The 26972-nt window shown below is 42.0% G+C and overlaps 2 protein-coding genes across 19 annotated transcripts in view; both read left to right on the top strand.

The window, feature by feature from the left end:
- Positions 1-26972, top strand: part of FHIP1A (FHF complex subunit HOOK interacting protein 1A) — a 277537-nt gene that overhangs the window by 166175 nt on the left and 84390 nt on the right. For 12 of the 17 annotated variants that reach the window (XM_073805506.1, XM_073805502.1, XM_073805507.1 and 9 more), the window contains 3 exons: positions 488-719; positions 11784-12410; positions 25168-25326. In XM_073805506.1, the coding sequence (XP_073661607.1) occupies positions 615-719; positions 11784-12410; positions 25168-25326 (891 nt within the window). In that variant the 5' untranslated portion in view covers positions 488-614. The remainder of the gene's footprint in view (positions 1-487; positions 720-11783; positions 12411-25167; positions 25327-26972) is intronic. The other 5 variants (XM_073805510.1, XM_073805511.1, XM_073805505.1 and 2 more) reach the window with 2 other exon arrangements.
- Positions 12278-16804, top strand: LOC117312434 (biorientation of chromosomes in cell division protein 1-like). Of its 2 annotated transcripts, XM_033857295.2 has the most exons (3): positions 12278-12410; positions 12501-15808; positions 16006-16804. In XM_033857295.2, exons 2-3 carry the CDS (start codon positions 15447-15449, stop codon positions 16088-16090), a joined length of 447 nt encoding a protein of 148 aa, XP_033713186.1. In that variant the 5' UTR covers positions 12278-12410; positions 12501-15446; the 3' UTR covers positions 16091-16804. The 2 variants fall into 2 exon arrangements, with proteins under 2 accessions (XP_033713186.1, XP_033713185.1); XM_033857294.2 differs by having other exon boundaries at positions 12501-16804.

Raw genomic sequence — 26972 nt, 5'->3', positions numbered from 1 at the left:
TCCATTATGACAGTTATTGATTAAAATAATCGGTATTATTGGACCCAGGAGTCTGGGTGCTGTGTTATAACTCCCCTAAGTTACATCAAGCCATTTATTTCAGTCACTATTAACTAACGATTTTCCTGTTTCTGGGTGTTTCTACACACCACTAACATTGCTATCGTAGTTTATTGCTTCTGGAAACTAGATTTGAGTGATATAGAATAATAATCTAGGAGGTTGTGGTTGGTGATAGTGGACAGAATAAATCCAGTAATTGTTTAATTTATTCATGTAGCTTTGGTAGCATCATTATTTTGTATATTTAATAGCACAGTGAGAGAAAACAGAAGAAAGGCTTCAGGTTGAGTATAAATGTCTATTTTGTTGATATTTTGCTCCGTGTTGGACTTTGAGAATGTCTGTGTTTTGATTTTAACTTAAGTCAGTGTCCTATTTAATATATGAATGTAATGGGATGCCTTTTTTGTTATTGTCATTACAGGTTTCGAAGGTGACAATGAAATGTGAAGAAGTTACATTTCTACTGTGATACTTGAAAGTTAGTGACTGCTTACCAAATTTTCATGAAAATTAAATATGACTTAGAAGCATTTGGTTTTTGAAGGCTTATGATGTCATCGGTTGCGACAGAAGGCAAACTCCGGCAGGCTGTGAGCTTGCAGGGAGTTGACCCAGAAACATGCATGATTGTATTTAAAAACCACTGGGCGCAGGTAATGTATGAGTTCCACCTTCTTTGCTGGTTAGGTAGCCCTAGAAGCCTCTATTGCACTGAACCAGAGTTCCCAACCTGTGTGACAGGTGGGCTTCTGGAAAACATAGGGAGGAAACCCTTTCAGGTAGGAAGAAAAGCAAATTTCTCTGCTTGCATTCCTAGAATGGTTAAAAACCTTGGTTTTCATGAAAGCAATTAGGGGACATGCATGTTCCTCAGATATTTTTATAAGAGTAGCAGTTGGCCTTCAAGTGACTTGTCCTTCACTTTGCAATACACTTGACCATGAGTATATCCTCTTTCTTTCCCTCCTCCCTGCTTATTTCCATTCAGTCCTTAAATGCTACCAATACTAAAATACAAATTTATTAAATATTTGCCAAGTGTTGTGCCGAATACATCAAATACCTTACATTTAATCTTCTCCGCAAACCAGTAAGGCAGTTGGTTTTAGCTTCCTCATTTTACAGATGAGGGAATGGAAAATTATAGAGGTTAAATAGCTTGCTTGAGATTATACGACTAGTGAGTTTCCAATCAAGTACTGAGACCTTGGTCCCATGACTCCAACCAAGACCAGCGTATTTGACCTCTGTGCTCTAGTATTTTTCAGGCTGGTGGTCCCTATTCATTTAAAGAAAGAAGGTGCCTGGAAGTATCTGAATTCATTACAAAGCTGATTATAAAAGTTTTTTTGATTATTCATTTTGACTTCTCTGTGACTCTTCTCTGATCTGCTTGTATGGATAATTAAGGGTTGAATGGTCAGGAAACTTATCAGCTCGCCCCTTTCCTCAGGGAGTTTCCAAGTAGTAAAATAAATAAAATCGGGGTTCTTTACTACTTGTACAGCATTACACTCCCCAGGTGAGCTGGTAAGTGGCTATTTATGTGACAGTTTTTTAATGACTACCCAGTTCCTTCCTGTGGCCGGAAACAGCCCATGGGTTAAAGCACTGAGCCTGTAAATCACAGCAATTATAAGGGGACACAGTTTAGATCAAAAACAAAATCAGTTCTGCTTCTGGGTCATTTACACTGTGTGGCTTCTTGTCAGTATCCAGTGTAAAGCTTCCAAGATTTTCTTATGCATTTCCCCTTCTCTGACTTTTTACTGTTATAGTCTTCATGGGTTTGCTCTGGATATTAAGGGCACATCTGCTTTAGCAATGGGAAGAAAGTAATTCAGGAATTTTCCAGATAATTAGAGTAATTACCGTTGGCATTGTACTTTAGTGCTGACGCATACCACCCTCTCTTTAATGCAGAAAAATATTGAGTTGAGGGTAAGGATTACTTTATCAGAGGGATTGGGGTTTAGTTTATTAAACACGTCCTTTCCTAAAGTGGGTACACTCTTGGTCTCATTATCATTTCAGCCATTTCTTTTAACTTTGGCCAAGTTTCTTACCCCTTTAGTCTTAATTTTTCCTTTTAAATAAATCTGGAAAATGCCCTCAGTCTCTCTCTGGTTCCAAAGGCTCTTGAGGGCCTTACTGTTACCTTTATGAATAAAAATACTGGTTGAAGAAATTCATGTCGATGTCAATGTGATTACAGTCGTCCCTTGGTATCTGTGAGGGATGGGTTCCAGGACACCAGCAGATACCAGAATCTGTGGATATTCAAGTCCCTTATATAAAATGATATTTCCATATAACCTACGCACATCTGCACATCCTCCAAATCATCTCTAGATTACTTATAATATCTAATGCAGTGTAAATACTATGTGAATAGTGTAAATACGATGTAAGTGCTATGTAAATAGTTGCCAGTGTGCAGCAAATTCAAGTTGTGCTCTTTGGAACTTTTTGAAATTTTTTTCCAAATATTTTCGATCCATGATTGGTTGAATCTGCAGGTGCAGAACCCGCGGATATGCAGGACCGACTGTATTGTTAAATGGAGATTTACTGAGCCCAAACTTCAACTACCTCACTGTGGGCGTCACAGGTGGGACGTAGAAATGTGTAAGCCTTCCTTTGTGCTTTTAAGGAATGTATAAGCTAGTTTGGATGACAACGTGAGATACATTATTATAAACTGAATAATATTGATCACAGGAATTAAGTCAAGGGAAGGGACTATTATGGATGGAAATGGCCTGTGAAATCCAGGAAGTGAGATTTTGTTAGCTTGACTGTGGGAAGAGAAGGTTTTGATGACAGAAAGGAAAAGAACATTTTAGAGAAGGGGTGTTAGGAACAAATGTTCAGCTTTGCCTTTTTTGGATGGTTAGAAATAAAAAAGGTGAGGAAGTCAGGGCAAGGCAGAGCTGTGGGGCTAAGTTTGAGGTAAGGAATGAGACTTTCAGCTGATAGAAATAAGGGCTACTTATTGTTTTTGGAGTTTCATGCATTAGCGCTTTGCTGTGAGTTGTTCAGGCTGGGGGCGGATGAAGAGCAGTTGCAGAGGACTGGGAAATGAGCTACAATCTGACACAAACTTCTGTGACTAGTGTGACGTAGCCCCCGGGTTCCCCTGAGGCAACCCAAGAAAACTGTAAGGCTTGTAGGAAATGTGTAGACAGAACTGGGTGACAACATTCTATTTACCAAAGTGTTCCATTAGCTGGCAAGTACCATGCTTTTTCAGATGTGAAGTTAGGGAAAATGAAGGCAGCAAAAGTCAGTGGTGTCCAAAGTGCTTCTGTTTGTTAGGATACTTCAGTACAAATTCAGCATAATTAACATATATTCGGCAGGTTCTGTTCTACTGTTCACTAGGAGCTTCTACTTCAGACCTTGAGTGGTGGTCAAGGATACCCGCTTACCCACCTACACTTGGCAGTCTGTCAGGGACAGCTGGTTATACAGCCATCCATCATCTGAGGCACCATCTGAGGCAGTCTGAGATTCGGGGGGGTCGCCAGGGGAGAGACCTTGAGTGGCCCAGTGGTGCATTTGAGTTTCCAAACCGGTCCCTGGGTCCAGTGCTCTCACGTTATCCTCAGAATAGTTCTATAGTGGACCTCCAGGAATAGTTAACATTGGAGAATCCAGGCTCTAGGAAGTAGCCTCTGGCCTGTACGTCCTCTTGTCTTCTGAGGTGCCGTCTTGTGCTGCAGTAGACAGAGCAGCGAACCTAAAACCCAGATTCTGTCTGGGGCATTCCTGTAGTCGGACATTTCAGTGGCTTCTGGCCACCTACAGGCCAGGATGGCAGATAGGGCTCTGTGTTGTGGCCTCTTTCACTCCTTGTCTCTCATTTAGTCTCCAGAAATGCAAAATTACTTGGAGTTCCTAGCCATCCCCTCTCCTGGCAGCGCACCTCGTGCTGTTTCATGCCTCTCTGCCTTAGGCACTTCCTCTTCTTTCTGCCTAGAACATCCCTCCGCCTGGTTAATGCAACTTTAGAAGAGCTAGGAGACTTGGAAGACATATACTAATATTAAAACATTTGCTATAAATTGCTACCAGTAAGAACCTTAGACTTGCATTTAATGATCAGTGATCTTCAGAGGAGGGGGTCGGGGAGAGAAAGAGAATGTTTAATTATTTATTTATTTATTTTTTTGCGGTACGCGGGCCTCTCACTGTTGTGGCCTCTCCCGTTGCGGAGCACAGGCTCCGGACGCGCAGGCTTAGCGACCATGGCTTATGGGCCCAGCTGCTCCGCGGCATGTGGGATCTTCCCGGACCAGGGCACGAACCCATGTCCCCTGCATCGGCAGGCGGACTCTCAACCACTGTGCCACCAGGGAAGCCCCGAGAATGTTTAATTTTTATAGTAGTCTATAAGAACGGTTTATAGTCTAGTAGACTGTTGTTTTTATCTCTCGCCTTTGCTTCTTCTGAATGGAAGAGAGAGCAAGAAGTAAGAAGCATTGGTCCATCAGATAACAAACTGCCCAAGTATATTGCCATGTGAACTAACCCGCCACCACACACACACACTAGGTATTCTTTTGTTGTTGTTGCTTTTTGTTTGTTTGTTTTCGCTGTGTTGGGTCTTCATTGCTGCGCGTGGGCTTTCACTGCTGCGTTGTGGTGAGCGGGGGCTACTCTTCATTGCGGTGTGCAGGTTTCTCATTGCGGTGGCTTCTCTTGTTGTGGAGCACGGGCTTCAGTAGCTGCAGCACACGGGCTTGGTAGTTGTGACACACGGGCTCTAGAGCTCAGGCTCAGTTGTGGTGCATAGGCTTAGTTGCTCCGCGGCATGTGGGATACTCCTGGACCAGGGACCAAACCCGTGTCCCCTGAATTGGCAGGTGGATTCTTAACCACTGTGCCACCAGGGAAGTCCCACACTAGGTATCCTTAATGGCACATTTTTACTTTGTGAAACTTCATGGCCCTTGCTCTATTCATTCTCTATCCTCTCCTTTCACATACCGAATCAGTATTAGTTATGTACTAAATGGTGTCTGCTCTTAAAGCCAGGAGAACAGAGGTGAAAAAAAATCAATTGGAAATGCACATTTCTGTGTGCTTGTTAATGGCGCAAAGCTTCTCCTTACCACCCTCAGCCTCCAAATACAAGCTATTATACAATTTTTTGAGCTAAGAACATTTCAGAGTTCAGGTAGAATAATGGTGATGGATAAAGAAAAGCTAGTGGATTTAGTAGCCTTTTTCTTCTTGGAAGGGGACGGGGATGAGAAAAAAACTGAATCATCTGGATTAAGTAAGTCAAATGTCCTCCTACAATAATAAAAAATAGACAATATGTCCTATGTATGGTAACCTGTTAGAGGTCCAAGTAGCCTGACTCCATTAAAAATGCAAAGGGCACTTATACATGGCTTTGAGATCTGCATTCCAGTCTGTTCCCTGTGACACTCATTCCCTCACTCTCTTCATCTTCACTCTTTTGGTCTGTGCCTTGTCATGGACTAAATGACAGAGAGAAATTACATGAAGTCTTTGAGAGATGAAAAGTTAGAAAATATTACGGAACTCTGATTAACCTTCTCAGTATCTTAGTAAAGTGATGTTTGTTAACATTTAAAAAATGTGTGTCTCTCTTCTCAGCTTTTCAAGTAGCTCTAAACTTCACAGTAGAAAGTAAAGCAGAACAAAAGCTATGCTTCCTTAGAGGGCCAGGGCATGGAGTTGTGCCTCTATCAGACTCTAAAGTGGTTGAATATGAGAAGTCAGAAGCTCTCCCACTGTATGCTCGGTGATAAGTCTGTTTTCACTGTGGTTGGAATTACAGGGTTCTCTGAAATATTATTACATATATCATTACTCTTCAGTCCCTCCCCTGATACTGAAATTAAAAAAAAATTTATATATACCTAACTTAAGGGTTAGGTTACTATGTTATTTATTTATTTTTTGTTGTTTTTGTTTTTGTTTTTACGTGGGCCTCTCCCCGCTGTGGCCTCTCCCGTCGCGGAGCACAGGCTCCGGACGCGCAGGCTCAGCGGCCATGGCTCACGGGCCCAGCCGCTCCGCGGCACGTGGGATCTTCCCGGACCGGGGCACGAACCCGCTTCCCCTGCATCGGCAGGCGGACTCTCAACCACTGCGCCACCAGGGAAGCCCTTTTTTTTTTTTTTTTTTTTTTTGTTTTTGACTATGTTATTTTGATTGATGCTCCTACCATGTTTCTGTGTTAGAGTAATTACTAGACTACTTTGGTCCCAAGGAAGTATGGCATGTATAGTTTCTGCTTTATCAGGTTTAATTCCAGATGTAGACACATCTCTGTAGTTCAGGATTGGAGCTGACATTAACCAAGTTCTGCAAGTACACATATATTATTAGGCCGTTATCTTAATATGAGAAGAAATGACTCCGTAAAGGTCTCCCATGGGAATAGGTGTATAGGAAATAACCCTAAATCGAAAGACACAGCTGCTAAGTAATAAACAGGAACTGGATGGAAACGTACTTTTGTTGTAGTTAATTTGGTACATTAAGTGGAATTTGGCTTGATCACTAAATCCTGTCCTTCTTCTGTGTGATGGAAAATGTTGCTTAGGAACTTGGTTTTTTCCACAATGCCACTTTAAATTAGCATTCCAAAGGATTTGGAAGTATGGGTTGTACTCACGTGACTTCCTTGAAGTAACTAGGCTCTAACCAAAGTAGTATAAATAGTCATCTACTGATATATGCATGTGTATAAGACATAGAATGATAGTCAGATGGAGTCAAAGCTCCATCAGAGAAACACTTGTGTTTATCCTGAAGAATAATAATTTGTTAGCTTGTGGTGTGATTATGTGATTTATGTATATCTTTCATTCTGAAAGCATTTGAACTTCCTATTTAGAATTTGTGAATATTTGAAATTCAGGCCCATTATCACTGAGTGGTGGGGGCCCATCATTGGAGCTAAGGATAGCAGTAGCTGATATTCCTTAATGAAAGAAATATGCTATTTGTTCATCTTATTGATCTCCAATGACCCTCATATTTATAGGTCAAATGACTTTGAAGTTAGGTTAAAATTTAGCTGTATTGGTCAGATGATAATTTGTATACCATTGTTCACACTATTGATTTTTTGTGTATTTTTTTCTTTTTCTTTTTTCTTTATTTTTTGTGTATTTTTTTCTTTTTAGAGTCACAATATGTGATCTAGGCTCATGATCCATATATATATATATATACACACACACACACCAGCTTATGTATGTTAAAGTTTGTAGATCAACAAATGCCTAGCTATGATTGGTAAACCATTTACAGTGCTGTATCTGATCTCAGCTGGCTTACATACTTAATGAGCAACTTAATGAGCGTGGGGTTTATCGGGGGTTGATCAGTTTGTTAAATGCTATTTAGCCTAACGAAGGAAATTGTTCAGTAAAGGAAATATTTGCAAACTGTATTTTCCTACTTGTATCTCTCCAGCCACCATAATTGTGTTTTTTCCCCTTAACTGAATCCCTGAGCCTGAGAGTATATAGCTGAGAAGCAGCCAGAGCTGGGGAATCAGAGGGAAGGTTGAGAGTATAAGATAGAGGGTAATCAGAGGAGTGGGCCAGGCCTGGGGAAGCAGCGTGAGATCATGGATCATAGTAGATCCCAGCAAGCAGAAATCAGGGGCCGAGGAATATTGGACTTCGGTGGGAGCGATGTGAGAAGAGGACCCAAGGGAAAGAATAAGGAAAAATCGAGGTCACATCAGGAATCAGCTTACAGAAACTGAAAGAACCGTGACACCACCTGGGCAGCTAACTTGGGACATCATAACAGAAGATCTTTGGCACTTCAATGCCAGTTGTGCTCTAGCCAAGAAGTTTCCTAGGCATTCCCTGTCAGGATGGGAACCAGGCCCAGGGTGTGGGCCTGGAGAGCCCACTTGTAAAAGCAGGTCATGGGTGTGCCTGCCTGGAAGGGAGAGGGAGGTGGCCTGGGAGGGTCCTGACACCTAAGGAGGGAGGTTAAGGACAAGTGGCAACAGGCATAATCAGCACTTTGCTGAGCGTTGTGTTTTCCATGACTCACAGGCCCTGGTTGTAACACACCCATCTTCTAGGCAGGAAAACCTCCAGGCCAGGGACGGGAATGAGTAAAGGGCTGTGTTCCAAATGATCAACAAACCTTCTATCCTGGTGGGTTATTACAGCTCTGTTTTCATGTTTCTCTGCCCATGAACCCGGAAGGCGGAGTAGAAGAGCTTCTATAAAGGGGGGTAGAGAGAGATGCTTCATTTTAAAAGCTGCTGAATAGTTTACATTCCATATAAAAATCTCAGAATGAAATCTTTTTTAGGTTTTTCATAGCCACCGCCCTCCCCACCCCCACCAAAAGTAGGTCTTTTTGCAGAGGACTGCATTTGAATAAATAAGTAAAGATTAATTCATGAGAAAAATGTAGCTTGCGATCATGTAAATAGTTTTGGTCTATATTACATATATATATTTAGATATTTTATAAATATTTACAGGCATGCATATAGTATAAATACCTATGCATATGTAAAAATTTATATTGCTTAGGAATTTCTGAGAATTATTGTTTTTAACTCCGTGTTTTGATCCTTTTCTTAGACATTAGTACAAAATTACTTTGTTTTTATTTATTAGATCAATTTACAGGAAAGAAGGACTAATTAACCTTAAAATCTCATTTGTATCTTTTCAGACTCACTTCTAATCATACATCTATTTATCAATATATTTAGTTTTTAACTTAAATTATTTCTTGTATATATTGGCGTGTAATGATATGATTCACTTAGTGTTTATTTTTAATAGCTTTAGTGTATAGTGATGTAACATCGTGATTATAATTCTCTTATTCTTGACCGTTTGGGTCAGTAATATTTTTATTTTTCATTACTGAAAATGTCATTGGCATGAACATTTTAAAACAAATTATTTTGTGTTGTTTCCTTTGGCATTTTCCCCAAAGTGAGATTAACAAGTCAAAGGGCAGGAACGACTTTATAGCTTCTGTTACATGTTGCCAGATTGTTTTCCAGAAAGATTGAGCTAATTTGCTGTGCCACTATCAATGTATAATGCACAGTCCCAATTTTAGATAGTTTAGACAGTCTGAGCACACATGACAAGTATAATTACATTTCTACCCCGAGGCCTAACTGTATAGATAGCTCTCATAAGTAAACTCAATATGTGGACTTTGAAATTATAGAACTGGTAAAATGTAGAGCTAATCTGTTCTTCAGAATGTAGAGCCTTGAAGTTGGGGCTTCGGGGCTGGAGAGCATGCTGTGTTGAGGTGGAGTCCCCTTTTGGACAAATGTGGTACTGCAGCCCCACGCTGTGAGATGTCAAGGCCAGAGCCAAGGGAAAGGAGCACAGTAGGTCCCAGCACTTCTGCCAGAGAGGTACTCAGGCCTGCGAGGAGTCGTGGAGGGCTTCTTGGAGGTTGGGGGATAGTGGGGGCACTCTGCAGTCCGCGCGCAGCCAAGGAGAGGGGATGGCCAGTGGGGAGACCCAGACCACCAGTCACTGGGCCGTGTACCTCCTGGGTAGTGGCTAACCGAGGGCTTCCTCGTTGACATTGTCAACTCAGGGGTGTTGGGGTGATGTTTTTCCTGACAGTATTTTTAATTTTATAATGGAAGTTGATGGAGATTACAGATTCTGTGGAAATCTACTTATTCATAAGGATATACTAGCCTAGTCTATAAAGGTTCCTTTTTTCTCCTTCTGCCAGGGGAAAAACTTAGACTTTTCCCTGAGAAATAAATTTCCCTCATTGCTCATGAATGCTGACATAGCCTTGTACCTTTGCCAGCTTCCACAGTGACTTGCAAAAATTCTATAACCTAAATACCAGAACACGTAACAGCATGTCCTAGAACTGGGCTGGGAGGGTATGGCAGAAATTAAACATATTCCACAGAACATGCAGTTCAGAAAGGCAAAAAGGAACAAGTTAAAAATGTTGATAAAATGTTTGATTTTTAAAAAATTAACATGTATATATACTTTAAAGGAAGTAAATTGAATGGATATTATTGTAGAAATTCCAAGTCATAAAGTTAAATGGAGGTTGAGATATAAAATTGTTTTAATTTTCAGGTCGCAAAGTAGAAATTAAGTATTGATGGGCAGAGGGAGTTAGGAAGTGTTCAAATGCCAGCAGTGGTAAGGGAGAGAAACACCTGGGCTGTCACATGAGATTTATTTACTTTTTACAGTTAATAGATTTTTTCTTTTTTGGTGATAAAATATATATATATATATATATAAAACAAAGTTTGCCATCTTCATCATTTTTAGGTGTATAATTCAATGGCATTAACTACATTCACAATGTCGTGCAACCATCATCACTATTTCCAAAACTTTTTCATTACCCCAAATAGAAACCCTGTGCTTTAGGGCTTTATTTTATAATTGGTTATCTCAAAATTTTTTTCTGGCTTAAAAAAATGCACAATTCAAACTCTTTGTGCTTAAAATTTCAACATATGCTGTATGTTCGGGGATTCTGCTAGGTACGTGTCACTTGTTCATCTGTTTCCTTTCATCCTTCCTAATGATGCATGCTTGGTTGAAGAGGGTGCCAACCCAGGTAGAGGAGAGAGGGCTATTATTTTGTCAAGGGCATTGAGGAGCTGTGTCCCGCTGCTGAAATCTCCAAATCAACTCTATTTGTAGGAGAACACGGGTAGTCTTACTTATTTAGTGTATTTTAAAATTTAAAAGCACTATTATTATTATTTTTAAAATTAATTTATTTAATCTATTTATTTTTGGCTGCATTGGGTCTTTGTTGCTGCACGTGGGCTTTCTCTAGTTGTGGCGAGTGGGGGCTACTCTTCATTGTGTTGCGCGGGCTTCTCATTGCGGTGGCTTCTCTTGTTGCGGAGCACGGGCTCTAGGTGCATGGGCTTCAGTAGTTGTGGCACACGGGCTCAGTAGTTGTGGCATGCGGGCTGTAGAGCACAGGCTGAGTAGTTGTGGCGCACGGGCTTTGTTGCTCTACAGCATGTGAGATCTTCCCGGACCAGGCCTCGAACCCGTGTCCCCTGCATTGGCAGGTGGATTCTTAACCACTGCACCACCAGGGAAGTCCCTAAAAGCACTATTATATTCTTTTTTTTTAACATCTTTATTTTAGTATAATTGCTTTACAATGGTGTCTTAGTTTCTGCTTTATAACAAAGTGAATTATATTCTTGACAGTTTAGAAAAAAATTTAAGAACTTGTCATTACTTTGAACACAAAAGCGATTACTGTTTTTCCATGTTTCTTTTCAGTCTTTTTTCACTTGCGTGTTTTTGACATAGTTGATAATGATGGATCTAACTATATACAAGTGACTTATTTTTTCATCTGGCATATCATTTACAGGTTTTTTATTTTTCATTTTGCTTAATAGTCTTCATAATAATAGGCCCAGGAATGCATGTAGCTTAATTTACATGACCATATTACTTTCTTTGACATTTAGGTTGCCAACATTTGTCACTATGACAAATGAACAACTTCAGACATCTTCTTTCTGTAGTTTAACCCCTTCATTTTGTTCTCATGAGAGGGAGACACAGAATGCTCACATGCATCTTGTTGGGGGTCATGGCTCTTACATTTTCCATGAAGATTTGGTACGATTAGCAGTGGTGTGTTTTTGTGGTTATGATAAACATCAGATGGATGACACATGTTTGATTTGGTTTCAGGTTGTGAAAATCTTAGAGAAGCATGACCCCTTGAAGAACACCCAGGCAAAATATGGGTTCATCCCTCCAGATGAGGCCAGTGCTGTACAGAACTATGTAGAACACATGCTCTTTTTGCTGATTGAAGAGCAAGCCAGGGATGCTGCCATGGGGCCAATCCTGGAATTTGTGGTCTCTGAGAACATCATGGAAAAACTCTTCCTTTGGAGTCTGAGACGGGAATTTACTGATGAGACTAAAATGGAGCAGCTAAAGATGTATGAGATGTTGATCACCCAGTCCCACCAGCCTCTGCTGCATCACAAGCCCATCCTGAAGCCCCTGATGATGTTGCTGAGCTCTTGTTCAGGAACAACCACCCCCACTGTGGAGGGGAAGCTGGTTGTCCTGCTCAATCAGCTCTGTTCCATTCTTGCCAAAGATCCATCCATCCTGGAACTCTTCTTCCACACTAGCGAGGACCAAGGGGCTGCCAACTTCCTCATCTTCTCTCTTCTGATTCCCTTCATTCACCGGGAGGGGACTGTAGGCCAGCAGGCCCGGGATGCTTTGCTCTTCATCATGTCTCTCTCTGCTGAGAACAGCATGGTGGCCCATCACATCGTGGAGAACACCTACTTTTGTCCAGTAAGTCCTTCTTGTTGGCCCATTTTCCACCCGCTTCTCTTCTCCTCTCCTGGGCTAATGACAAATACTTTTTTATTCCTTTCTTTTCAGCAGACTGTCCTTGGCACCTTCTATGGAAAGATATTTAGAGGAAATCTTTTGGAGGGAGCAGAGGAATTTAAGTTGAGATGCCATTCGGCTGAGCAGTGTCAGCTGGAAATAAGCCAACAGAGGAAACTATACGTGTTACTGTTTCTTGGTTCATTTCTGTTGGGTTACGAGCTGTTTTAGTTTTTTCTAAGAGCATATCCTGAGCAGTTGGTAAAACCTGCTCTTCTTATATTCTTAGCTTTTCAGGTTGATTCTGTGCCAGTGAGTCATGGCATATGGTCAGACCCCTCACAGCTGGCTTCACAAATTAATTTGTTTCCCAGCAAGATAATGACCAAAATTGTAGATCCAAAGCACTGATTTTATCTTTTAAAAAAGGAATACATATTTACACTTTGAAGGAGCAAGAAGTGCTCTGTATAGTTTCTTTTTCTTTTCCTTTTAATGTTTATTTATTTAGGCTGTACCAGGTCTTCATTGCGGCACGCGGGATCTTTAGTTGTGCTATGCGGACTTCTTAGTTGCTGCATGCATGCGGGATCTAGTTCCCTGGCCAGGGATGGAACCCGGGCCCCCTGCATTGGGAGCGAGGAGTCTTACCACTGGACCACCAGGGAAGTCCCTGTATAGTTTCTTAATAGTTGGTTGGTGAGAAATAAAGGGTAAGGTCTTTTGGAGATGCCCGAGTAGCCAGGCCCAGTCACAGTCCTAGAAAATACTGGGAGCTGTCTGAGATTCTTAAGAAGCCTTAGGACTCTGATTATTTTTTGGTGTTATTTAAATGACAGATTTATAGATTTATATCTTCTCTTGGTTTGTCAAATGTTGGGCCACAGCTATTTTTATTTTCCTAAATCAGTGAACGTTTCCGGTTTATTTCCATTATCTGTTCTTTGCACCAATCATCTCATTATGTTACTTTATAAACTGTATTGCCTTAAATATTCCTGATTCTGCTGGAATCGTGTGTTAAGACCATTAGTGAGTTTTATTAGAACAGGCCAGGCAAGTTGCCATAAGTAGATCAGATTCATTGTTAATTAACACTCCGTGGGTAGTTCTGGACCGGGGTGAGGGCATTTAGAAGTGTACGTGGGGTGTGTTTGGTTGTCAAGGGACACGGGGTCACCTGGGAGGGAGGTCAGCTGGCATTTAGTGTGCAGGGGCCAGGGATGCTTAATGTCCAGTAGCTTGTGGAACGGTCACACACAGGAAAGAGCTGACCTGCCCCAGACGCTAATAGCAATCCTAGTGAGTAACATACTGTATTTTGCTTTGAGGTTCAAAAGCAGTAATCTTCTTTATACTACTGAGTCCTATTTTCACTAATAGACCAGAGTCCCATAGTGTGTGGTGAATATTTATTTCAGGGGAAACAAATGAGTAAAAATTTTGAAAAATAGAATTTCAATTAAGTTCAGGGTGCCATGTATCTCTTCTCTTCTGGCTTCTGACCAACGGAATAAGAAATTGCACAAGATTGAGAATCAAATGGGAAGTGAAGAACTGATTCCATTCGTCTGTGCCAACATATTAAATCTCCCTTCCTTATCTCCTTCAACAGAATTATAAACTAGATTATAAACTCTTTTTTTTTTTTTTTTTTTTTTTGCGGTACGCGGGCCTCTCACTGTTGTGGCCTCTCCCGTTGCGGAGCACAGGCTCCGGACGCACAGGCCCAGTGGCCATGGCTCACGGGCCTAGCCGCTCTGCGGCATGTGGGATCTTCCTGGACCGGGGCACGAACCCGTGTCCCCTGCATCGGCAGGTGGACTCTCAACCACTGCGCCACCAGGGAAACCCTATAAACTCTTTTTAAAGAATATATCTTAAGGCAAAAATGTAACGTCTCACCCTGAATCTAAGCCTCTTTGGAATACGTTGCTGTATTAGTTTTCTACTGCGCCTGTAACAAATTACCAAAAACTCTAGCGGCTTTAAACAACACAAATTATTATCTTACAGTAATAGTGTCTTGCCGTAGGTTAGAAGTCCAGAAGGTCTCACTGGGCTAAAATCAGGATGTCGGCAGGGCTGTGCTCCTTTCTGGAGGCTCTGTGGTGAGTCCGTTTCCTTGCCTTCTCCAGCTTCTAGAGGCTGCCCACACCCCTTAGCTCATGGCCCCCTCCCCCATTTTCACAGTCAGCAGTACTGCGTCTCTCTGACCATCCTTCTGTAGTCACGTCTCCCTCTGACTCTGCTCTTCTGCCTGCCTCTCCCACTTCCACAAGGACATTGTGTTTACCTGGATCATCCAGGATTTAAAGATTTTTAAGATCATCTCTATTTAAAGATCAGCTGATTAGCACCCTTAATTCCATCTGCCACATTAATTTTCCTTTGCCATGGAACCTCATTTGTTCACAGGCTCAGGAACCAGCATATAGACAGGTCTGGGGGGACCATTATTCTGCCTACCACAGTTGCCATATTCATTCAGTTTGGAGGGCTCTTGAAGAGATTTGATCAAGAACACAGCATGATCAAAATTCTTGTAGGAGTTTAATCTGACTATGTAAGTTTGGGAGTTGTGGAGGAAGCAGGGACACACATTAGGGTCGAGAAACAAGAGTGGCAGGAATGAGAACGTAAGAGAGGAGCTGGATCTGAGCAGTGATGTGGAGGCAGCAGCTCATTAAACAATGAGGCTTTTTTGTGCAGGGGCTCTGCAAAGGTTTGAGTTTGGGCTTACTTGAATTGTTTTGGGTAGTTCTGCTATTAAAGAGGGAGTGCAGGTATTAAAACAAATCATCAAAACATTTGCGTGGACCGCCACCTCTGCTGCCTCAGAAGCTGCCGTTGCCGCCGTCCTCGCCGCCACCCTTTCCTCCTCCCCCGCCGCCGCCTCCTCCTTCTCCGGCCCCTCGGCCACCTCTACACGACCCAGGCTCTCTGTCCTTGAGAGGAATCCGTATTCAGTCTCCTTCGCGGGCCCGGGGCGCAGCCATGGCGGACGGCGGGGGCGGAGGGGGCACCGGCGCGGTGGGCGGCGGCGGCGCCGGCCAAGCCTCGGCGGGGGCGACGACAGGCGCGACGGGAGCCGGTGGGAGCAGCGGCCCCATCAACCCGGCCTCACTGCCTCCCGGCGACCCGCAGCTCATCGCGCTCATCGTGGAGCAGCTCAAGAGCCGGGGGCTGTTTGACAGCTTCCGCCGGGACTGCCTGGCCGACGTGGACACCAAGCCAGCTTACCAAAACCTGAGGCAGAAAGTGGATAATTTTGTGTCAACACATCTGGACAAGCAGGAGTGGAATCCTACGATGAACAAAAACCAATTGCGAAATGGTCTGAGGCAGAGTGTGGTTCAGTCAGGGATGTTGGAAGCTGGAGTGGACAGAATTATTTCCCAGGTGGTGAATCCCAAGCTAAACCACATCTTCAGGCCACAGATAGAACGAGCAATTCGTGAGTTCCTGGCAGCCCAGAAAAAAGAAGCTGTGCCAGCACCCCCTCCAGAGCCTGAAAGCCAGGACCCTCCAGCCCCATCCCAGGATGCTTCCTAAGAATATGCCTGACACGTTTTGGAAGCTCCATTGAATTAATGGTGAAGAACTGGATTCAGTTACATAAGAGTACAACTTCAGAGTGAAGACAGGCCAAGGTCATCACTGATTTCACAATTCAACGTTGACTGTGGGGCGGTGTCCAGATAAAGTAGGGAGCAAATGGGCCAGTAGGAGAGTTGACCATGTGGGCCCCACATCGTGCTGCCGTCTGGCCAGCCTGTCCAAGGGGTGACACCCACTAGACACTACAGATACATTAAGAAACACTACATCAACTTGGGGTTGTCCTGAAACAAACCTCTGTACTTGAACTTAGAGACTGTGTATGAATTTTAGGGTTTGTGCTTGGGGATAAGCAACAGCTACAATGAAGGCACATAACCAGTCCCAAAGATGCAATTTCAAAGAATGACAGTAAAGGTTAGCCAGGAGTAGGTATTTGACAATGCTTATTTGATACTGTTTCTCAGAGTTTCAAATAAGAGTGTACAAGCCGTTAGCATCAAATAGCTTTAAGGTTGTTGTGACCCTCTTGTCCATGACTCTTTAGCTTCTGTTTCCTTTCCCCTGTAAGAGGTGTCAAAACATGGGACCCTAGAATGCATGAGGAAATGTAGAATTAGGTATAAGGAAAAACATTTGCAGGCTCTCTGTCCGGGGCTGCTTCCTATCCTGCAAGGGCTAGTGAGTCTTGGGTGTGTTTATTTTATTCTCATGTTTGTGTTTTTTAGAAGGTGAATAATTAATAAGTGGCTTAAGTTTTGTAATTAAATCATTTGATGCTCTGAAAAAAAAAATTTGCGTGGTTCGCCTGTTCAGTATCTACATGTCAATTTTAAAAAGGTACCATTGGACTTCCCTGGTAGCGCAGTGGTTAAGAATCCGCCTGCCGATGCAGGGGACACGGGTTGAGCCCTGATCTGGGAAGATCCCACATGCCGTGGAGCAGCTAAGCCTTGTGCCACAACTACTGAGCCTGCGCTCTAGAGCCCGCGAGCCACAACTACTGAGCCTGAGTGCCACAACAACTGAAGCCCGTGCACCTAGAGCCTGTGCTCTTCAACAAGAGAAGCCACTGCAATGAGAAGCCCGCGCACCACAACAAAGAATAGCCCCCGCTCGCCACAACTAGAGAAAGCCCGAGAGCAGCAACAAAGACCCAACACAGCCAAAAATCAAATAAATAAATTTATTAAAAAAATAAATAAAAAGGTACCATTCACAAAAGCATCATGATTTATCTTGAACAAATCTAACAAATATGTAAAAGGCCTTCACAAGGAAAATTATACAACTTTATTGAAGGGCATAAAATAAGATAGAAGTAAATGGAAAGCCCTGCAGTTTGTAGATACTGTGTAGAGGACACTTTTCTGCAAGTCAGTCCATAAAGTTAATGCAATTTATGTTTTACAACTTTTTATTATGGAAAAAAGCAAAATACAGAAAACTTGGAAGAATACTAAAATGAACACCATGTACACACCGTTTAAATTCAAAATTGTTAATATTTGTCATACTTCTGTATATTTATCACCTATGCCCTTTATTTGTTTTGCTGTGCCATTTGAAATTAAATTATAGGCATCATGTATTTTAACATGTATCTCCTACAAATAAGGACATGCTCCTGCATAATCACAATACCATTATTACACTAAGAAAATTATACAATAATTCCATAATATGATCTAATATCCAGTTTCCCAATTAGGCCCCAAGTGACTCTTTTTTTCATTTTGGCTGCATGGCACGGCATGTGGGATCTTAGTTCCCTGACCAGGGATGGAACCCCTGCTCCCCGCATTGGAAGCGTGGATTCTTAACCACACCCGGGTTCGATCCCTGGTCTGGGAACCAGATCCCGCATGCTGCAATTAAAGATCCTACACGCGGCAACAGAGATCCCGTGTGCCTCAACTAAGACCCGGAGCGGCCAAATAAATAAATAAATAAATTTTAAAAAAGCAAAAACACAGATTGGGAGAAGATATTTGCAACACACATAACTACGAGTGGTTGGTACCCAAAATATACAAAAATATTTGTAATACTACAAATTAATAAGAAAATGAGGAAACATGGGTGAAGGATACGAGCAGATATTTCCCAAAAGACCCCAAACCTGATAAATATATGAAGATATGCTCATCTTCTCTAGCGTCAGGGAAATACAAATGAACCCACAATGAAACACCAGGTCATGGCATCAGAGTCGCTAACCATTAGACATCTGATAACACCAAGTGCTGTCAAGGGGGTGGAAAAACAGGAACTCTTGAGAATATAAATTGGTACAATAACGCAGGAAAGCCATATGGCAATATTTAATGAAATTGAATATTTGCATACCATGTGATCCTGCATCTTCACTTCTAGATATCTGCCCTAGGGAAATCTGGCACATGTTTACAAGGGTACATGCACAAAGATAATGTATAGCATTGGGGTGCGCGTATCTTTTCGAAATAGTGTTTTGTTTTCTTTGTATAAAAATGGAATGAAATTTTGCCATTTGAAACTGCATGGATGGACCTGGAGGGTATTATGCTTAGGAAATAAATAAGAGAAAGACAAATATGTCTTCACTTATATGTGGAATCTAAAAAATAAAACAAATGAAGAAATATGACAAAACAGGAAAAGACTCACAGGTACAGAGAACAAACTCATGGTTATCAGTGGGGAGAGGGCTTGGGGTCAGGGCAAAATAGGTGAAGGGTACAAACTACTAGGTATAACGTAAATAAGTTACAAGGATGTAATGTACAGCACAGGGAATATAGTCAATATTTTATAATAATTTTGAATGGAGTGTAATCTATAAAAATATCAAATTACTGTGTTATGTTGAAACTAATAATATTGTAAGTCAGCTGTACTTCAATAAAAAAACAATGAATCACATTTATTAGCATGTAACTGCATCTACATGTGTGAACACCAATAAACCTAAAAACAAAAAGCATAAAATCTAGAAACATGAAAAAGTAAGTAGCAAAAGGTTACATATAGTATGTTAATATTTACATAAAATTTACATGAAGTTTTAAGACGAAATCTTAGTGTATACTGGTTTTTGGATACCTATGAATACAGTAGAAGTACAAAAACAAGCACAGGAGTAATAGGTACTAAGTTCAGGACTGTGGTTACTTTTGGGGGCAAAGGAAGGAGGAGGGATGGTAATGGGATTGGAGTAGGGTTTAGCTCTATTTGTAATGTTTTATTTTTAAAATAATAAAGAGCACTCTGAAGAAATTATGGCAAAATATTAAAATCTTAAATCTTGTGGATGGTTTTTTATTCTATTATGTTTTACATTTTTGTAATATTTCATATTTTACACATTTAAACATATTAGGACTAGAATGGAGCATGCTTTTAACGTTTAGATTTCCACTTACTAAGTTATAGGCAGATTTCACTGAGTAGTTGTTGCTTTCATAAAAAAAGTGTTTTAAAACACTGTACAGTTCATTAAAATTAGAGGAAAAACATCTCCAGCTGACCTTATTTGCCAGAATGGAACACAGAGCTTCCTTGTGCTAAGTTGCCCCTCAGGATAGATCCCATAATGTCGTTTGTACCCAGATTTCTATAATTACAACTGACAACATAATTAAAAAAAAAAGACCTCTTTATGTTGAAGATAAAAGCATACACTATTAACCATCCAGCTAAGGACCACAATTGACAAAAAGCTTTCTCTAATTAGTATGATTGTCAAAGTGTGTTAGCATCAGGCTTTGGGAAGAGTAATGACTCTTTCAGGAAACTGGACCACTTTTGGAAACTTTTGTTCTGTGGTTGATAGGAAGAGCTTGCTGGTTCAGCTGCCTCTTGTCTCAAGCTGTGTTTTCCCAAGAAAAGAAAGAGAATGAGGATACTCTAGGGAACTATTTAGTGCCAATGAATGGTTGACGAGTATATGACCGTAGCTTCTTTTGATTTTTTTAAACGGAGTATTGATGATTAAGCCCTGTTACTTGTTACATATTGGCAAAAGTCGAAAACAGCCTACACATACATTAGGAAATGCAAATTGAAATAAGCCACCTTTCGGTACACAGCCGCAGGTAGAAAGTTATTTATCCCATATCTAAAATTTATGAGGCTCTTTATTTCGGCAAGTTGTCACATATGGTCCCCACCAGGTGTTTTGCTGCTAGCTTCAGACTAAAGCCATCTGCTTACGATCTTTTTGTTTTTGCTGAAATTAACTGGGTACTATTAGACGTTTAAAGTTAAAGGGGGACGGACCTTTCCAGATTGCTCACTGCTCTGTGCACATCATCTCTCTTCCCTCCGTCGGGAGCATTGCTGTGTGTAAACCATCGTGCCTTCCTATTTATGTGCACGATTTCCTTCAATCCTTGCAGCAGCTCAGTGAAGAAACTGAACTTTCAGGGACTTTCTGCCTGTGAATGGCAGAGACAGGTTCAAAACCACGTTAGTCTGATACTGAAATCCATGGTCTCAACAATTACCATGCTATACTGCCGTCTGGGAAGTGGTTTGCTTTTTTAAATTGTCTGTCATCCTTGTGGTTTTATATGGTGATTTGTTTTTTTAAGACTCTTGAGAAAAGATAAATTAAAAATACTGGGTTATGGGACTTCCCTGGCGGTCCAGTGGTTAAGATTCCACACCCCCAACGCAGGGGGGCATGGGTTCGATCCCTGGTTGGGGAACTAAGACCCACATGCTTCACGGCGTGGCTAAAAAAAAAAAAAAAAATTAATACTTAATCTGTTGGGAATAAATACAGTGTTTTACAGTTACTTTTTTTGTGGTCAGGATCAGTAAAAGGCTAAAAGAGTGGATGAGCATTTTAAAAAAATTCGCTGTTGAATGTCTATATATTCTTACATTTTTAAGGTAAAAATTAAACTTGAAAGGAAATAGATTGTGCCATCAAACTCTTGGAAGAATTACCTGCAGACCTGTTGCTGCCCCTCCCTTCCCCTCTTCCTGTTCCCACAGCACCACCTGCATCTCTTCCTGGAGTAATTGCCTTTCTTGCATTTATTGGTTGATTGGTGGTCTTCTCCATCTCACCCAGTCTGACTCGCTCAATGCTCTTTCCCCAGCACCGGCCTGACACGGTGCCTGGCCTGTCGTTGGTCTTCTAGAATTATATGTGTATTGGATGAAGGAATCTGAACTCTGAGCAAAGTCTTGGAAAGGATAAATATTTAGCAGTAAAGATTTGGAATCTTGCTCTTAAGCCCGTGTAGTCCTCTTTATCGTGCAGACTGTTTTCTTCTGTGTTTCTTCGTTAGCTGGAGACCATTGCAGAAACATTCTCTGGCTCTGCTTCCAGGGGCGAGCACATGGCAGGAGTGCGTGTCCAGCGGGCACACCGCACTGTCCTCCCGCACAGGCGGGCCGTGTTCGCATCTCAGCCATGCCCTTTTCAGAACACTCTTTTAAAAACAAGTGAATATTAGGTATGTGTTCTTTTTAATTACCGCCACTGATGTATGTAATTTGAAAATTAATGTTGCTGTAATTATACTGATAGACTGAATAGTTATTCCCAGCTTCTTAGTCAGACAAATTAAGCTGTCTTTATGAATTCTTTTTCAAAGCCTCAAAGTGGTTAAGGAATCGGGAGTATGCAGAATTAAAGCCTTTGTTCTGTGGTTAATTTAGCATGAGTTAGCAAATGTAATCGATTTTAAAATGTGGCATCAAGATTAGATTTCCCTTCAAGGAGAACTTTTGGTCTCTGTTCTCTCTTGCCAGCAGTTTCTAATTTATAACAAACAGCTCACTTGGGGTCACATTCAAAACTGGAAATTAAGTGATTTGTTTGGGTTTGCTGACAAGGAGCTAAATGCTTTTAAATTGGGGACATTCTCCTCTGGGACCACAGATGCCCTGATTTTGAAAGAGATACGTGCATTATCTTGTCTACTATCGTATGTCCCGTACTTAACATAGTACCTGGCCTGACGGTGCTCACTGATTTTTTTTTTTTTAGATGAGTGAGTGAATGAATGAACGAGTAAATCTAGGTCACTAGGAAATAGAACAGAGAAATGTATGTAACCTTTCTGTTTCTCCACTGTTGAGACGGTTCGTGTCTTTCTCTCGCTGCCCTCACACTCCACTGTGGGCTCATAGCCCCTATCCCCACCCCTCCCCCATCCCGCCCCTCCCCCATGTGCCCCCTGGCGGCGTCTGGTTTCTCTGCACTGAGACCTCCAGGTGACCAATCCTCAGGCCCATCCTCTGTTGTTGACGGATGTGTTACTCAGGGGAAGTACTGCTAGCGTCTGACTGGGCAAGTCACCCACATCTGCCGTGTGGGTGAGAATGAACACGTCAGGCCAGGTGAGATGGAGAAGAGGGCTGATAAATTAATAAATGCACGGAGGACAGTTGCTACACAGGGAGCTCCAGAGGGTGCTCTAGGATCAAGACGGGGGAGGAGAGGCAACAGTTTGTAGGTAATATTTCCAAGTTCGGCACGCCGGGATCCACACCTCCTTTTTTCAAATTAAATGTATTTATATTTTATTTTTGGCTGTGTTGGGTCTTCGTTGCTGGGTGCGGGCTTTCTCTAGTTGCAGAGAGCAGGGGCTACTCTTCATTGTGGTGCGCAGGCTTCTCATTGCGGTGGCTTCTCTTGTGCGGAGCTCGGGCTCTAGGCACACGGGCCTCAGTAGCTGTGGCACTCGGGCTCAGTAGTTGTGGCTCATGGGCTCTAGAGTGCAGGCTCAGTAGTTGTGGCGCACGGGTTTAGTTGCTCCGCAGCATGTGGGACCTTCCCGGACCAGGGCTCGAACCCGTGTCCCCCGCACTGGCTGGCGGATTCTTAACCACTGTGCCACCAGGGAAGTCCCTAAGGAGTATTTTTGAGGTGGACCATTTTTAAAGTCTTTATTGAGTTTGTTACAATATTGCTTCTGTTTTATGTTTTGGTTTTCTTGGCCCCGAGGCGTGTGGGATCCTAGCTCCCCGACCAGGGATCGAACCCGCACCCCCTGCACTGGAAGAAGTCTTAACCCCTGGACTGCCAGGGAGGTCCTTATACCTCCTTTTGACTTTCTGTGTCTGACACCAGGCACTATGGATTATTTTGTTATAGCTCATGGTCTAAACCTCCCTTCCCTTCTCTCTCTGGTCTGTATAGCTTGGGGTCTCATCGCCATGTGGACAGCTCCAGGGCTCCATCTCTAGTCCAGATCCCTCTCGTAGGCATCAGACCCACACACTGTCTGCTGGACTCTCCACTGGGCTCTAGCTCTGTATTCTGTCCTACAGAACCCTGCAGGCTCTGGCTCCAGCGTACCCGCCAGGCTCCTCCCATCTCTAACTATATGCTCCAGTAATACTGCACTTCTCTTAGTTCCAGAAGGTGCCATGTTTTCTTGCTCCTTTGAGCTTTTGTACATCCTCTGCTTGGAATATTCTTCTTTCCAACATTCTTTTTCTGGCTAACTCTTATTCATTCTTCAGCAGCTTAGACATCGCTTCTTTTTTAAAAAAATTTATTTATTTAATTTATTTATTTTTGGCTGCATTGGGTCTTCGTTGCTGGGTGTGGGCTTTCTCTAGTTGCGGCGAGCAGGGACTGCTCTTCGTGGCGGTGCGTGGGCTTCTCATTGCGGTGGCTTCTCTTGTTGCAGAGCATGGGCTCTAGGTGCACGGGCTTCAGTAGTTGTGGTGCGCGGGCTTAGTTGCTCCGCAGCATGTGGGATCTTCCCGGACCAGGGCTCGAACCCGTGTTCCCCGCGTTGGCAGGCGGATTCTTAACCACTGCGCCACGAGGGGAGCCCGACATCACTTCTTCTGAGAACATTTCCTGCTCCCAACGCTCCAAGTCTGGGTTTGTATATCCACGGTGACATATTTTCTATTATGTAGTTTGAGCATTTATTACACTGTTATAATTGCCTGTTCATCTCTTATGAGACTGTGAGATCAGTGAATACTTTGCTGTTTCTTTTCCGGGCCTAACTCAGAATGGAATGTTTTCTTGAATGTTTCTATCCCATTTGAGTTCCTTATAACCTCAGGGTTTACCCTGGAGCAACACCTTTTATAAATCACTCTGTGTTTGTTTCTGGGCACTTCCTGTCCGTCCTTTGCGCATCTACCAGATCAGGAGCCCTAAGGTGCTGTTCGGCTAGCATCACTTCCCCGCACTGTGAAATTCATTGTTTTCCTTGGTCCTGTTCTCCACGAGATAAAACTACTAGGCAGTCAACATGTGTGTTCCTTTTCTATATTCCTGTCTCAGTTGAATGCATCAGCATTTTCTTAATGACCACGCTGGATAAAGGTTCTCACTCACCGTCACTAACTGAGCCCAAACACTGTCAGTGTCATTTAGAAACCGAGCAGGGGAAGAAAGTAAACCTTGTGAGCTTTGGATTAATACTGGATAGGTCGGTGTGATAGTTAGATCACCCTCATGTCCACCTTACATGTGATCCTCCCCTTTCTTTAGTCCTCTTTTTCCCACTGCCGATGCTTCCGTGTAGACCCATTTTACCTCTGTTTGAAGTTTCGTCGTCCCGTCTAACTGACCCGTGACCCCCAGTTCTTTCTTCTTGCTATCATTTGTGGAGATGAGATGAAAGCACTCTCTAAACTGGAAGCACGCACGTGTCAGTCATGAGCTTTAACATGCCTGCAGGAATCTTTCTCATAAAGCTACTCATGCTGCCCGTGTGAGATCTTCTGTCCCGGGCCGCCTCAGTCCAGGGTGTGTCCCCGTGGAACGGGGGGTGTGGGTCATCTCTGTGTGTGCACTCAGCGTCGTGTAATAGAACGCACTGTTGATGAGTTCGCTCCTCTCCTGCATACCTTGGGTGCCGGAACCATGTTTTCTTCACCTTGCATGTGTCTCCCTCACTCCCCCTACCACTGCCCAGCATAGGCCTGGCACGTAGGAGATAAACAACCTGTAGAATCGCGTAGGTATTAGCCGAAGACCTCTGGTGCTTCTGTTCCCTCTGCTGGAGTTGTCCTTCCCTCCCGCCTCCAGCTGTGGAATCCTTCCTAGCTGACAGCCTCTGATGCTGGAATACCTCGCTACCTAAAGTACAGTCTGGACCAGTGGCAGTGGCATCACCTGGGAGCTGTTTGTTGCAGGTTAAGAACCTGGGGAAAGTGTTTATTACGTTTTTATTTCTGAACACAGGTGCTTGCGACCGGGCTCAGTGGTCTGTACTCTTCCCTGCCTGCCAAGCTGGAAGAGAAAGACGAGGAATGGCACTGCCTTCTGAAGGACGACTGGGTCCTGCTCCCTCCTCTGGTCCAGTTCATGAACTCCCTTGAGTTCTGCAACGCCGTCATTCAGGTGGGAGCAGGCAAGGAACCCTCTGTCGTGGTCCATTCAGGATACAAGCATTGTGAAGGATCAGTTGATAAACATTCCTTTTCTTATTTCAATAAACGTTTATGGAATACTGATGCTTTACTTTAAGCCTACTGAATGTTCTCGAATGAGTAAAAGTGTTAGTTTAGAGGTTTCTGGGTAGTTTCAATTGAGAAAAAAAGAGTAGATTTTCTTTACCTTCGTTATAAAAAGTGTTAATTCTGTTTTGATTATCCACTTAACTATCAAAAATAAGTTCACTGCCTGAGTCAGTAAATAGATATTTTTAGGCTTCTAAGTACTCCAAATTATACCACTTTCACTTCAAGTTCTTCTTGGGAGTCTACAAAGGAAAACACTTTATTTTGCTTAATGGTGCTTACTGCATAAAGAATATTGTTATTCCAATTGAATTTAGAAGAAGTTAAGCATCTTCTTAGCAACACAAATTAAATTTGGTTTGAAATTGGCCTGCTTCGGGGAACAAACAACCACTGAACTCTAGTATATTGGCTTTTTGATTAGATTTTTACCTTCAGATTTCTTGTTACTGTTTTCAGTAAAAAAAAAACAGATTTTATAAATACACAAGGGTGTAGTAGGTTTTCATCAAAAAATGTTTTATTTCTATATAGCACAAATATTACCTTAATCTTGGATTTATTAAGAAATCAAATTTTCTTTATGGTGATTGTAAGGTGAAAAATGTTAGTTATAATCTGTTTATGTACCAAATAAAGAAATGGCTTCTGGAAGAAAATGCAAGTAAATTACTTTAGTTCCCATCTCATTTTTATTGCTAAGGCAAAGGAAATTTTATTTATGTATGAGATAAGTGGATTGCATCTTAAGTTATTTTTTCCTTTAACATTACAGTCTGTCAATATTTTCTTGCAGAAGAATGTGGAAATAAAAAAGATGGAGCTATTAGTTTCTCCCCAAATGTACACAGAGAGAGAGAGATTGTCAGTAATTTAAAGATCTAGCCTCACTTCCCTAGAAATTGCTTTTTACTTTATTGTTTGATGCTATTTTTATTTTTTTAGAGAAGGAGAAAGCTAACGGGCATGGTTAAGAACAGAGAAATGATACATTTTGTATCATATTTTGAGATTGAAGCCATATACTTTTAAGATTTTTTGTTTGGGGGTATAAGTGAAGAGATTACAGTTGACCCCTGTATCTGCAGGTTCCACAGCTGTGGATTCAACCAACAGAGGATCTGAAAATATTTCGAAAAAAATCCAGAAAGTTCCAAAGGGCGCAAAACTTGAATTTGCAGTGTACCAGCAACTATTTGCACAGCGTTTACATTGTATTTACAACTATGTATATTGTATTAGGTATTATACAGTAATTTAGAGATGATTTACAGTATATGGGAAGACGTGTGCAGATTATATGCAAACACTGTGCCACTTTATATAAGGGACTTAAACATCTGCCGACTTTGGTATCCTGGTGGGGGTGGGCATCCAGGAACCAGTTCCCTACAGACACCCAGGGATGGTTGTAATTATAAAAGATATTAGTAAGGCTTATCCATGCTAAATATATTTTGAAAATTAAATATAGGAAGTGTTGTACCTCTGATAATGTTTTCTGCTTTTTAACAGTATCTTTTTTAT

This window comes from Tursiops truncatus, chromosome 5 (assembly GCF_011762595.2).
Source record: "Tursiops truncatus isolate mTurTru1 chromosome 5, mTurTru1.mat.Y, whole genome shotgun sequence".
Lineage (NCBI taxonomy): Eukaryota > Metazoa > Chordata > Mammalia > Artiodactyla > Delphinidae > Tursiops > Tursiops truncatus.
The sequence above is the reverse complement of the archived record's forward strand: the minus strand, read 5'-3'. Positions and strand labels throughout refer to the sequence as shown.

Coding starts and splice junctions, on each gene's coding strand:
- LOC117312434 (XM_033857294.2), top strand. CDS start 15,447: ATGGCGGACGGCGGGGGCGGAGGGGGCACCGGCGCGGTGGGCGGCGGC.